This window comes from Ctenopharyngodon idella, chromosome 10, assembly GCF_019924925.1.
Source record: "Ctenopharyngodon idella isolate HZGC_01 chromosome 10, HZGC01, whole genome shotgun sequence".
Classification (NCBI taxonomy): domain Eukaryota; kingdom Metazoa; phylum Chordata; class Actinopteri; order Cypriniformes; family Xenocyprididae; genus Ctenopharyngodon; species Ctenopharyngodon idella.
In genome coordinates, this window is record NC_067229.1 from 15,117,652 (window position 1) to 15,132,782 (window position 15,131).

The 15,131-nt window shown below is 37.3% G+C and overlaps 1 protein-coding gene across 1 annotated transcript in view; it reads left to right on the top strand.

The window, feature by feature from the left end:
* The window catches only part of cntnap5b (contactin associated protein family member 5b), a 70,860-nt gene that overhangs the window by 41,535 nt on the left and 14,194 nt on the right, over nt 1-15,131 (top strand). Inside the window, exons 11-15 of the mRNA XM_051909985.1 lie at nt 6,739-6,845; nt 7,150-7,269; nt 9,357-9,557; nt 12,077-12,233; nt 12,433-12,560. Of these exons, the coding sequence (XP_051765945.1) occupies nt 6,739-6,845; nt 7,150-7,269; nt 9,357-9,557; nt 12,077-12,233; nt 12,433-12,560 (713 nt within the window). The remainder of the gene's footprint in view (nt 1-6,738; nt 6,846-7,149; nt 7,270-9,356; nt 9,558-12,076; nt 12,234-12,432; nt 12,561-15,131) is intronic.

The window sequence follows — 15,131 nt, forward strand, 5'->3', positions numbered from 1 at the left end:
GGAGGATGAGATCGTAAATTCTCTCCTGTCAGTCTCGTCTCTGCAGGTCTTTCTGGCAACGTATGCCACATTCTTCACCGAGCAAATGCTCAGACCTGGCACCTGGGCAAATGACTGTTGGCAGGGCCGGCATGGGGATGAATTGTGATTTCAGCTCTGCCAACATGCTGTGAACGTTCCAGGGGAAAAAGGCAGTTCCAGGCATGCATCCACGACCCACTCAGTCTGATGTGCCCTTGTCAAACAAAATTTGAAATGCTCTTTTGACCAACCATCATCTCAGATCCAAAATAGGCCAAAATTATGTTGTGACAAGTTTAATTGTTCACAAGAAACCGCCTTGGCCTTCATGGTAGCAGATGTTGAACTAAAACATATGGTGTGAAACATTTACATTTAAGGTTTCTTCCCTTTGGCTAATGATTTCGTTGAGAAGTTGTACTCAATCTTAGCTGCTTTGGGACCTCAATTTAAGTCTTTTAAAGGATTAGTTCACTTTGAAATGAAAATTAGCACAAGCTTTACTCACCCTCAAGCTAGGTGTATATGACTTTCTTTTTTCTGATGAACATAATCGCAGAAATATTAATAAATATCCTGACGCATCGAAGCTTCATAATGGCAGTGATAGGGATCAATGAGTATGAGCTGAAGAAAGTGCTTCCATCCACATCCATCCATCATAAATATGTGCTCCACACGGCTCCGGGGGGTTAATAAAGGCCTTCTGAATCGAAGCGATGCATTTGTGTAAAAAAATATCCATATTTAACAAGTTATGACGTAAAATATCTAGCCTCCTCACAAGCCGCCTTCCGGATTCAACATATACGCAGAAAGTGTAAAACTCTTGCAGTTCATAAAGCTTACGCTACGTCCTACGCCTTCCCTATTCAACTTACGGAAAAAGTGTAACTGATGTGACGCCAGTTTAGACTTTCTTCGTAACTTCAATACGGAAGATGGTCTTGCGGAAGCTACATATTTTACTTCATAACATGTTTAAATATGGATATTTTTTACACAAACGCATCACTTCGCTTTAGAAGGCCTCTATTAAGCTCATACTCACTGATCCCTATCACTGCCATTATAAAGCTCGGATGCGTCAGGATATTTATTAATATTTCTGCAATTATGTTCATCAGAATACACCTAGGATGGCTTGAGAGTGAGTAAAGCTTGGGCTAATTTTCATTTCAAAGTGAACTAATCCTTTAAATTATGAGATTATACACTTTGTTATACAATTTGACAGAAAAGTTAGTGTGGACTGTTCAGAATTTAGCCTAGGCTAACTAGCTAATCCTAGTTGTCCTATCTACTGACAACTTTTTGACACTTCTTTTCAGAGTGCTATACATAAGAGTGATTCTGATGGGTTGGTGAGCAGCATCCAAAGTAGGGGCACATCAGAATGATGGTTAATTCGGATGGGTTGGTTAGCAGCAACCATGGTAGGGGCATGAATGATGGTTAGTTCTGACGGGCTGATGAGCAGCAACGAGAATAGGAGCCAGTCAGAATTACAGTTCGTTCTGATGAGTAGGTAACTGTAGGTAACCAGAGTAGGGGTACGTTGTAGTGATGGTTATTGCTAAAGGTTTGAAGAGCATCAAGAGAATGGGTACATTAGGGTGTTAAATTTGATGGGTAGTTAAGCAGCACCCAGAATAAGTGCATTTCTGGTTGCTCAAGAACCAGAATCCAGATTAGAGGCATGTTATCAGAGCCCTTGCAGCAGGGTTAAGCCTTTAAATTTATCTTAAAAAAGGTGCGGGATTCTGAAAGGCAGAAAAATTGGTAGCTCTTATTGAACAAAATTCATTGGAGGAGTACACTCAATAAATTGTGTTAGAAAACTCTAATGGGTAGGTGAGCAGCATCCAGAAGAGGGCCATGTTGTAGTGATGGTTATTTCTGACTATTCGGGTTGGAAAGCATCCAGAGCAGGGGCATGTCAGGGTGGTAGTTAATTTTGAAGGGTAGGTGAACAGCATCCAGAATAGGTACATGTCAGAGTGATGGTGAATTCTGATTGATCAGTCAACAGCATCTCGAGAAGGGGTATGTCATCTGAGCCATTCCCGCAGGGCAAGCTTTCAAGGTTAGCTCAAAAAGGTGTAACACGGCAGAAGATAGTTCTGTTTGAATGAAAGTCATTGGAAAAAATGCCTTAAAGGGTACATAACACACACAGTTTCGGCCAATCTCATGTTAATCTCGAGTACCCATAGAGTAGTATAGCATCCTTCATATCTACGAAGACTCTTTAGTTTTATCAGATTTACAAAAGACAGATACGATGTACTGAGTCTTTCCGAAAACAGCTGAGCTCCTGGAGGCGTGCCGTGGGCAAAGCTAAAGTGTCACGAGTACGCTTTTGCGTAGCGAAGCTATCGACGGTCAGCTAAACGTGTATTTAAACACACACAATACACCATCACATTATCCCTGGATAACTTTTGATTCATTATACGTTCATGTTGTTTACATTATATGCACTTGTGCACCGACTGCCGACAAAACAGACATTTGATACAGTTTTACAGTTTTAGTTACCACCTGCGGTTCTGACTCATGACCGGGATCATTATCGCTGTGAGCACTCTATCTTTCAGTTTCAAACAATCTCTAAATCCAGCATCAAACTGGGCCTTGTTTATAAAACCATAAGCGCCGATCCAGAGGGCTCGAGCAGCCACGGAAAAACACGAGATATTCTCCATTCATTTTAACCAATAAAAAATTGATTGCAACTTTCAGACACGACTTTATCCTTATTTTGATAGTTAATTTAAGGCGGTTTCTATGGTTATTTCCAAGACAAATGTTGAGACCGCATCAATGTAATGTGTGAGCACAAATCTCTCAGCTCCACTTAACGCTGGGTTCTTTGGGAAGCAAGGTTATCTTTCCTTCACAACCAAAAACACACTTCTTTGGTGACATTGTTGATTTCGTGGTCTAAAAAACAAAGTGATAAATCTTTCTCGAGCAAGTCCTGTGCAGCTCTGCCGACGATTTCCGTAACCCGAACGAAGCACGTTGATGGGCTTGCTCTTGCTCTCACTCTGGTTGATGTGTGCGCACACTCTTCCCGGAGAAGTGCCCATACATGGAATTTCGCCCTTTATTGCGTAATACATGGCCATACTCGAGAAAAAAGAAAAAAAAAAAAGAAAAAAAAAACTTTCTGAAACCTGTACGAACTCTGAAGGAGTGTATTGGCACAGAAATACTCCGTCATACGTCCGACTCGTTTTTTGAAACTGTGGCCATGTTTAGCAAGAGAATCCAACTCTTTAACAGTGTAAATAAGTCAGAATGCATGAAATAGCATTAGACCCCTGTTTAATACACTGAATAAACTTCTGTAGTATTGAAACAGCTCATCAGTTTGTAAATTGACTGCCTGACAGCATCTTCAACACTTTTGCCATTTGGTGTCATTTTGGTTAAAGTAATATTTAGAATTTGCTATGGAAAAATGGTTGTTCTATAAGAGAAGTCATGGGAAAATTGGGACAGGTAGAATTCATGGCGCTTCCCACTTATTTCTACAGTCTCCACAAATAGTAACTTACTGTTGTAAAGGTGCGGTCACATTTTGCCAAAATTTTGCTGGCAAAAAAGGTAAATATTCTATAGTTTAGCGCTGTATAAAGCACCACTCACTAACTTTGACACCAAGCATCTTTCTGTTGGTCATCACTATGAATTTGTGCAACCAGCTTGAACATGACCGAAATCTGTGTGGTGTAATCTCTCTCCCTCACACCAGATTCCTGACTGCCTGGATTCCTATTTAAATGACTGGATTTCGGCCATGAAAATTCGCTAAACAACAGTAAATGTGACAGCACCTTAAAACTGATAGTCATGTGTGCAATTTTTCCACATTGATCCTTATTGCCCGTTATGCTTTTCCAGTAATACAGGTTGCCATCTCCTCTTACGTCCAAGTGATGGATGTCACTAATTCTGAAAGGTTGGGAAGCAGCACCCAGAGTAAAATTGTCATAGTTTGGTTACCTTTGATTGGTCGGTAAACAGCAGCCAGAGTAGGGGAACATCATCTTGATCCAATGATCCTGAATGCTGTTGAATTATGACTGTCTAGCCAAGCCAAGGACAAACACATAAAGAATCATTTGAGGGACAAATGAGACTTCGAGATGCAACATCATTAAGAACCACATGAAGCTTGTTGAGTACCAAGGCTGTAGAAGATGCGCCTGTTTTCGCTTCAGTAAAGCTTATCAGCCAGAGTAAATGAAGATAAGTGAGGGCAGTTGTGGGTTTTGGCTGTCCTCTAGAATAAGATAGAAAGTCTCAAAAAGGTATGCTTCTCTCTGATGGCTTTTGATCACCATCCTTAATCATTTGTGTAGACCTAACCTAGCTGTACTTCAGACACTTCTCCCCGTCTCTAGCTATATTCCTTTCTCGTTCTATAGCATGCCATCTCCTGTTTTTTTTTTTGTTTTTTTTTCATCACTTTCATTGTCTCTTTATGATTCTGTCTAACCAATGGCTAGGCCAGAAGACCCTGTCCTTGCCAGCTGACTGCAGTTTGATATGTCAAGGCAGATCAATAGAGATTTGGACAGCGGCCACTGGGCCAAGACACCTCAGCTTCTGCCAACAACTCCCCTCCCTGAATAGCACCAATGGGGAGGAACTGGTTTGTGGGTGAAAATATATAGCTGTCCTTGGTGATCCAGAGTAGTGATGCTACCCACATTGCCCTGCCCTGTATGAGGTGCATAGCAGAAATAAGTGAATAAAATGAGAATGAGAGAGTTGAGTATAATCTTTAATCACACTCGCTATGGTTGAATGAAGATTCGCACCACAGCACTTTAGATATCTTTTGATTACTGTCCGTGGCCCCTTTTCACTCCTTTCTTTTTTTTTTTTTTTCAGACTGGCCTTTGTACTCTTGTGCTTAACATTGCGGAAAGACACAATTAAGATGTATTCAAACGTATTTCAGGGTTTAACAGTCAGGTTTCATCCTGCATTGCTCATCAGTTAGCGCTGAGATCAGCCGGCACCGATGTAGATCGACCTCTGCTGAGTTTCAGAGACGTCCGCAAACTTGCAGCCAGTGCGGCGAGACGGTTGTTATTCCTGTACTCCCTCCCTCATCACACTTATTGTGCACGATTCATTGGTTTATTTAAAATGATTTCATGTCTTTGTAATGTTATGCCTTAGTTGTTTCATAGTTTTTGGCTACTGTTATAGGTAATACAGCACTCCTAAAATCCTGTCAATTAGTTAATGTAGTATTTCAATGGAGGTTAACGGGAATGAAGTTACAGCAGAAATATAAAATAATGATAGACTTGAAAACGAAACATTACAATTGGGATACGTCAAGACTCCCTCAACTTTCAGATTCCACTTTCCGGGCTGGTATGGAATGCCCACTTTTTAAAATGGCAATAGATAAAATTAAATCTAAAATATTCCAACATATTTTGGAGTTCAACTTTCATCCTTCATTGTTCATCCGTTAGTGCTGAGATCAGCTCACGCTGGTTTAGAATCGACCTCTGCTGAGTTTCAGACACGGCCGCAATCCTGCAGCCTATGAGGCGAGACGGTTGTCATTTCTCTCCTCCCTTTCCTCATCACACGCTACATGGATATGAGTTATTTCTCCTACAATGGAGTCTGACAGCTGTGTTTTCTTCTTCTTCTCATTATCTTGATCTTTTGTTCCCTCTCTGTACTCTAAATTAATCAAAGTAGCAATCAAGCGTCTTAAGATTCTTTAAAGTTCTTTTTCCTCACCTCTGCAGGTATTAATATTTTGTACAGCATTTGCTTAGTGGATTCAATTATTCAATTTTCTTCTAGTGACAGAAACTGTTAGAACATTAACACACCTTTCAGATTCAATAGTCTTTATTGTTTCGCTGACAAAGCGGTGCTTCAGAAGAGATCGTAATTTTAGAGCTAAATACATACGCAGATGGTTTTGTTGAATTATATTTTAACAAGGGAGTTCAGTCGTGTTACCGTTTTAATTAGCATTTTTACATCCAGGTATTTAGCATATGCTTTGCATTAAATCGCTTGTGTATTATTGTCGGAAATTCAATTTCAGCAAAGTTTCCTTTCTGAAGTTATTAGTTTGTCATTAGTGCTCCATTAAGTGATTTTTATGAATAATGCATCACATGCATGTAGTTTTTTTTTTTTTTTTACCTGCTGATGAGAACGGGATCAAACAATAAAAACCCTAGCTTTATCTATGCAATTAAAACGCAAAATGTCACATGTATGATAAGAACGTGTTGATCATTTCAAGAGTCGCTAATAGTCGATATATTGCTTGTACCTATTTGACAATAAGACTCATCCCAACAGAGACAGCAAGAGGAAGTTTGGTTCTTGGCTTCAGATTTAACTTCATCACACTCTCAAACTTTCATCACTTGTCCACTGTCCTCATCCTTGAGTGCGCGTTCAGTCTGTCGCAAAATTGATGCATCTTTCGTGAGCTTTCAGCCTCGCTCATCTATTCCCTAATAGTCACTTGTGGTTATTGATTGATGCCACGTCCTTAAATCCCTCTGAGCACAAAATGCATTATCGCTTGATATTGTACTGTATGACGCAGTGTGTCACTTGTGTGATTTGTGTAATTCGATTATGTATTTTCCACTGTGCCGTACAGTAAGTACTCTTAAAGTTTGATCAGAAATCTTATTTGTCTTGCAGATGTCTTCCTAACTATTGCGAGCATGATGGGGAATGTTCTCAGTCCTGGAACACATTCTTCTGTGACTGCTCGGGAACTGGGTACACGGGAGCCACCTGTCATAACTGTGAGTCGACAAGAACGATAACGATTACAACAAACAAAAACAACAACTTCTCTGTACTGTTTGTTTGTTTTGAGAAAGTAGTTACAAACTCTTTCAACTCTCTCAGATTTTGGAATTGGTAAAGAATAAGTTTAAAGGTTATTAAAGGTTTTTTTTTTTTTTGCTCAGTTCTTTTGAATTTTGTAATACTGCTTAAAAATGCAAACAAACATGCATTCTCTACAATGCTAAATAAACCATTTTCCTTCTTTGATGATGCTCAACATGAATTGACTTGATGTTTTGGTTTCTGTTTTCTGGTAAGCCATCTTTGAACCCTCCTGCGAGGCCCACCGGCTCACAGGAAGTGCCTCAGGATATTTCTCAATCGATCCCGATGGAAGTGGACCGCTCAAATCCACCGTAGTCTACTGCAACATAACCGGTGAGACCTCTGTGGGATAAAAAAAACATGTGTTAATGTGAATACTGCAAGGGTGGGATAAAAATAGAGATGCATGTGTATGTGCAGTGTTTTATTTTCACAAGTTGTATATGTTAAAAAAAGCAACATTCACAGCTAAGTTTTAGCTTGGCATTCTATTTCTAAGACCATTTCATATTTTCTAGAGCTTTTTTTGTTTTAAACTCACTGAAAATTTAGTAACACTTTACAATTTATAAAGTTTAATTCGCTAATATTAGTTAATCTATGAAGCAACCGTTACCACTAATTTTACAGCATTTGTTAATCTACAGTCGGTGTGAACTTTAATTTACAAAAGTGCTATTATTATTCATTAATGTTAATTCATACAATTTAAAATGTTAATGTACAAAACTGATTGGGTTCGGTAAGATTTTTTAAAATGTTTTTGAAAAAAGTCTCATGCTCATCAATACTGCATTTATTTGATCAAAAATACAGTAAAAACTGTAATATTGTAAAATATTATTACAATTTACAATAACTCTTTTCTATTTAATATATTTTAAAATGTCATTTATTCCTGTGATGTAAAGCTGCATTTTCAGCATCATTATTCTTCAGTGTCACATGATCCTCCAGAAATCATTCTAGTATGTTGATTTTGGGGGAAAAAATTATTATTATCATTTATTAATGTTGAAAACAATTGAGCTGCTTGATATTTTTGTGTAAAATTTGATAGTAATCTTTTGCAACATAAATCTGAATAATAAAAAGTCTGAATAAATTCATTTCATTTCTTATTTTTTTAATCTTACTGACCCCACACTTTTGAACTCTATAACTATATATATATATATATATATATATATATATACACACATATAAAACTGTAATATAACTTGAAATGTTAAAAAAATATATTAGCTATAATATAAGTAGAAATAAACATTTAAAGCATTTATTAATGTAAGTTAAAAGATTGTTGATTGCTATTTCATGTTTGCTATTGCATTACCTAATGGTAACATATAGAACGTTGTTGTAAAATTTTACCAAATGAACATGAAACTACAATTGATCGATATTGAACAAAGCTAACATTAATGTAGGCTACATAAATAATAGCAAATAACTCTCAAGAGTGAATTTAATCTCCAGCCGCCATGTCAAAAATTCCTGAAAAGTGTTTGCCGTCATTATTATTCAGATTTTTTTTTTTTCTTGGGTGGAGGGTGTTGAAGGTACAGAGCTATCGAATTGTTGAAGGGCAGTTTTGGCCAAGGAAAATCTCTTTGAATCCACATGAAGGCAGAGTCATTAATCAGAGCTTGAACTTGTCCAATCGAGGATGGATGTTGAGCTGTCTGCCAGGGCTGTCTGGGTCCCAGGGTGCAGAACCATGGGTCTGTCCAGGGGAAACCGTGGCTCGGTCCATTTTGCTGGACCGCTATACACGCTGCTTGTTCTGTGAAATATTACTCATCTCCTGCAGAATTGTGATAAAGCGTTGCTCTCTTACACACACATTTACTGGCTCGGGTTCCACTAGAATAAAGTGCCATTGACTTTGGCCAACCTCAATTAGAAATGCCGCATGAAATGTAAATTACTGTATGCTTGGCACATGCAGACTTAAGTGCCTGCTGGCTTGGTAAACACAACCCCCCTGCTGAGAGGTGTTTGCTGGATAAATGAAAGCTGACGTCAGGGGTGTAGAGAAGATTGTCCTTAACTCTGGGTTGGAAGAGACTTGCTACGCGGCTTTATTTTTAAAGCTAATTGAAGTCGTGCTCTTTCTCGTTAAGGTTTATGTATGTTATTATCTGGATTACAGCTCACTCTTGTGATTGAATGAATCGAGGAGGTATAAAGTGCTGCAGGTTCAGTTTGGTAAAGGATTGACTTTGACAGTGCAGATAAAATGGACTGTTGGGAATTGAATGGTGCTACTTACTATTGTGCAGTATACTGCAAATACTGTGCAGTATATACAGTATGCTGACTAAAAATAGTATTCTCAGCTAGTGATGGATTGAATTGATAATTTAAACCACTTTTCATGTCTAAAAGTCTTCTGTGTATCTATCTGTGTTTTCCAGATGATAAGGTTTGGACGGTAGTGAATCACAACAGCACAGAGATGGTGAGAGTTCAAGGGTCATCCCTTCAAAAGCCCCACGTGATGAAGTTCAATTACAGTGCGTCTCTGGAACAGCTGCGGACTCTTGTGGGCAGGTCTGAACAGTGCCAACAGGAAGTTGTTTATCTCTGCAGGAAGTCCCGCCTCTTCAACACATGGGGTGGGTATTGAACAACTTCTGCAATTTGTGTGCTTTGACTTGAGTTTTTCCATCTAATATTTTTATATTATAGTATTTCAGCTTTGTTTCAGTGAACAAACATAGTTTTGTTTTACCTAACAATAATAACTCTAATAATATATAACTGATCATTGCTTAATCTCAAGAAGTCCCTCACTAATGTTCACTATCCGATCAGTTCATCCTTTCAAGCCCTTTTTCTTTGATTAAACGTCTCAGCTCATTGGATGATTTACCCAAAGTGGAGTTTGTTCAGATCTATAATCTGTCCTGACCCCAATCTAATTACAATATTAATTGATGGGAAATGGCGACATTTATAAACTAGCCGGTCCTTGAAATTGTTCATCAGTTTGTGCCGGGCACAGAGATATTTGCATAATGAGATCTGAAGTTGGGTCCCTGCTCTTGCGCTCTGGTGGCTGTAGAGCAAAGTCACAACGATTGGCCTGATTTTCCCTGGGGGATATTAGGTATAAAGACTAAATGTGTGGAATAATGGTCGCTGGATCTGGTGGGAATATCTCCATTGACTGGTCTTCTTTCAGATCTGTTAACCTCAGAGTACAGAGTACAGTATGTCAAATCTCGTCCTACAGGCAGCTAGAGTTTTACTGTGGTTGCCAAATTAGTGTGTAAACCACTTTTTAAATTAAAATGTTTTGTTTGTTTGTATGTTTGTTTAGTTATTTATTAGGTAACACTTTACAATACGGTTCACTCAAAAAAAATAAATGAACTTTCACTGTTGTCAGTTTCACTAAAACCATCCTTGTTCACATTACTTAAAAACTCATGTAACTACATGAACTTAATTTAACTGAGTTGTTTCTACTAAAACTGAGTAATGTCAGCTGTACTTAAGTGTTTGTTCAGTCAACTTAACATTGCTGAGTTAAACACACAAATTAATGTTGACATAATTAACTGGGCAGTCGATCCGTAGTTCCCAGGATGCTTTGCAAGGGACTGTATTAGGAGATTAAATTTAGGGATTAAAGTGTTATTTTATGTTTTTCAGTAAAGGGAAAGATGTTGTTAGTTTATTTTAGTGTTTAATGTTCAGTTATGTTGGACATTTAGAGGAGTTTCTGTAATGTTTTTACAGAAACTCCTGTGAGCACTCATATACACATGTTTAGGAAGGAATTCCTGCTCTCAATTCAATTGAGTTTGTTCAGTGAGTTATTTTTTTACATGCATTTTGTAGAGAAAATTTAATAAGGTCAATTAATTCTAATTGTGTTTACCTTACGTAATAAACTTTTATAAATTTAACATAACATTATTAAGTAAACTGCACATAAATATGTGCATAAATATTATGTAACAGTGACAAATTCAAATTGTATTTACTCAAAAACATTTTGTTAGCTTTACTTGAATTTCTTTTGTTCATACAACTAAATTGTTATTTGTACAAATTACTCAATATAGTTGCATGGAACCACTTGACACTGCTTTTTTAAGTAAATCCAACAATTTGTTTTTTTGAGTGTATATAACAATGAGCAATACATTTGTTACAAAATGTATTAATATCTGTTAACTGTTCATTGTAAGTTAATGTTAGCTGAGGTTCATTAAATAATATTCACAACTTCTGATTTTAATAACGTATTAGGAAATTATTGAAATTAACATGAAATTAACACTTGCGCCACCGGCCTCGCCCCGTTCCCACGGCTCTCGGCCTCATACTGCTTGTCACATTATTATTATTATTATTGTTATTGGCATTTGTCAAATTCTTAAATTATTGTATATAAACCTCATTTTAAATTGATATTATAGCATAAGCATAAACATTATATATGCCATACTATTATTATTGGCATTTGTCAAATTCATGTATGAACCCCTGTTTAAAATGAAAAGATTTATTTGTTTTATTTATTTATTTATTTATATTAATGTATGTTTAAATAAATTGATATAATACCATGGGCATATATATATATATATATATATATATATATATATATATAAATTATTATTAGCAAATTAAGTACTTTTAATAAAACGTCACAATGAAATTGCATTTTCAAATATAAAGTCACAATCGCTGTTTTTTTGTTTTTTTTCTAATCTGCCGAATGTAGAATATTATACAATATTATATTATTTTTATTTTTTTTTTTATTCAGCAACAATACTTTATTTCCTAAGCCTAGTTTCCAAATTGCTAAACTGTTAGCCATCTTTTTTCTAGCTGTACATTGTAATGTTTTCATGCCTGATTTCATTGTAAGGGTTAGTAAATAAATAATAAAACATTTTGGGATAAACTATTCCTTAAAATAATAACATGCACAACTGTATAAATTCATAATAGTGTTTTATAATACTATTTATCAGTCACAACACAAAAAAACAGTTAATGACTGTCTGTATTGAATTTCTATATTGGCACATCCCTAAGGTGTTTTTCATTGTCTAGTGGTGGTGGATGTCACAATCATTGTCAAAATGAAGAAATGTTGTTTTGTTTGCTCCAGATGGGACGCCCTTGTCCTGGTGGCTGGACCGGGCGGGAGAGAGAAGGACGTACTGGGGTGGATTTCTCCCCGGGGTGCAGCAATGCGCCTGCAGCCTAGATGAGAACTGCATCGATATGAACCACTTCTGCAACTGTGATGCTGACCGCAGCTCATGGTACAAGCCTTGAGTTCAATCCCATCATTCCGTTTGCCCACACTGTTTGTCTGTTTCTACACTAGTAGTTTTCCTATTAGAATTTGTGTTATTTTGTTTGTAATCTGTTGAATATCTTCTCACCACATGTTTACAATATCAATAACCATAGATACTGAGAGCAGCCATGTAAACAAAGCTATTGTTTGCTTGTGAACAGGGAGAATGACACAGGAGTTTTGTCCTACAAAGAGCACTTACCAGTGACAGAGATCTTGGTAGGAGACACAAACCGAACCGGGTCAGAAGCTATATACAGAGTCGGATCTCTCCACTGCTACGGGGACAGTACGTAAGGCTTTAACCATATAACAAATATCTTGTTTTATCACTCTATGTAAATTTTAAATGACACAGAGTTGCAGATGTGCAACTGAATTGTAAAGCAATGGATAGGAATATGTTTAATTCTGTTTTGGTGTAACCACACTAAAAGTTTCACAAGTTTGAAGAAAAAATACAATTTTTTTTTTTTTTTTTTTAGGAAAAGAAAATGTCAAATTTTGAAAGTAATTATTTTAATAAATTAATTATATTAAAGGAGCAATAAAATTTGGGAGGATCTATTGAAAGACATGCAATATAATATACATAACTATGTTTTCAGTGGTGTATAAAGACCTTACATAATGAACCATTATGTTTTTATTACCTTAGCCATTTCTATGTACATACACTGCGGTAGAGGTCTGCGCAGGACTGTTTTTTAAGTCCCGCTCCCGCTGGGGTTATATTCCGCACCCACCCGTTCCCGATATATATACATTCTTTGTTCACCCGCTGTCTGCTTAGAATAATTTTCTTCCCGACCCGACCGTCCCGTTAAATTTAGATCTCGTTTCCAGAATTTCACATTTAAATTTCCACTACTGAAACGGAGAAAATAAAAATGTAGTCTGCACAAAAATTGTAATTGTTATTTTATTTGCCTTGTCAAGATACAAAATTTTGCTGTCAACTCAGTAGGGAAAAAAATGTTGCAGAGAAAAAATAAATAAAAATGTAGGTTGTACAAAAATTGAAGCCTATTTGTTATTTTTATTCATATTGTCAAAATACAAAATTCATTTAACATTTTGCTGTCAACACAGGAAAAGTGTCAGAGAAAGAAAAAAAAATAAAAAATACAACATCATTCATTATAAGCAAAATATGTAGGCTTCCATCGTGAAATTAAATCACTTTTTAACCGAACAATTTAACATCCCTGAGAAGAATGTCCCGACCTCGATTTCAGTGTCTCTCCTACAAAAGAAAATGTATAAATTCAACAATAACTAATAATAAATTAAATTGCATCTCAAAATTGTAGGCAATAAATGAAATGAACGAAAACCGTTTACTTACTTGGCAAAATCAGCTTTTTCCCAACTATTTTAAATATCCATGCAAGAAAAGAATGTCACTGACTGATGCAAGTTTCAATGCCGAAAGTCTTTCCTCCAAAATCCGACCGCAAAGGCTGAATGCTCTCTCTTGGAAGGTGCACTCGTGGCCGGGATGCAGAGGACATATCTTGCAAGGTTGCTCAGGACAGGGAACTGGGACTGATGTGAATTCCACCACTGCAAAACTTTTTGTTGACTTGATAGTTCAAGTTTTATGGTCCTGTACTCCTGAATCTGAACATCTAGTGATTTCAATCCACATGATTCTTCATTGTCCTCCCAATCTGAAAATTTAGAGAGAACAGTAGGCCTTTTGGCAGGTGTTGGCTCAACATCCTCACCATGGGTATCTTCGATCATCTCCTTGACACCCTGTATCACCTCCTGATGCCCTCTTTCATCCAACATTTTCAAACTTTGCAGATTTGGTGTCAGAAAGGTTGCTATTCTATAAAGCATGTGAACCGAATGTGGCGAAGTGCTGTCTGTTGACAGTAGTTCTTTCAGCCATTTCACACAGACGGTTGCGATTTCAGAGAGCAGAGGGTCTTTTGTGGCTGATGTACAGTGCTCAATTAATCGAACAGACCACGGAAGAACTAGTGAGGCACTTGGAGTTGTGTTATCGGTTTCCAAGTCATCAGTTGCCTCTTTGAAGGGTTTTAGGAATGATACTAGTAACTTGAGCGTGCTGGAGTTGATGCATATAATCTTGTGATGATTATTGCTCTCAGTTAGCACAGATGCAATGTCTTCGTACTGTTCCAAAACAGAATTCAGCATGTCAAAATTTGAGTTCCACCATGTCTCTACGGATTGTTTCAGTGACCTTTTTAGCTTGCCCTGCTGTCCTGAGTGTTTGAAATATGTGACCAACTTTTTAACATCAGTTAGAAGCCCAGCGATCTCTGGAGACATTTCCATCATGGCAGGACCAAACGCACTGGACAGAGTCACGTTTAGTATGTGCACTGTTTAGTCTCGTGTATCCTCGTAAGGCATTGATCATGTTGGCTCTACGATCTGTGACAAAAACTATCTTTCTGCCCATTTCTGTCGCATCAATGCCAAAAATTCTGAGATTCTGCAGCAGGTGCATTCGAATGTTTTCACCCGTCTTTGAGGTGCTTGGGTCAAAAGGGACAGCAAAAAGCACTCTTGAATGTAGCTGAGATTGCTCATTAACGCAATGGATGGTTGCCGACAAAAAAGACGTTTTGCGATATGTTTCTGTCCATATGTCTGTTGTAATTGCACATCCGAATTTGTGTATTATTGCAGTGATTTCATCAACAACAGAGTCTACGCAGACTCTGAGCCCTCATTTCAATATTTCTTGATACTGTCGTTGGATGTGGAAGTATCTCACTGACATCGAACTTTCTAATTTTTGCTGCTGTGTCGACCAAATGTTGGGCCAGCTGATTAAAACCATTTCCGGACACAGTATCATACGGCCGAATGTCTTGGC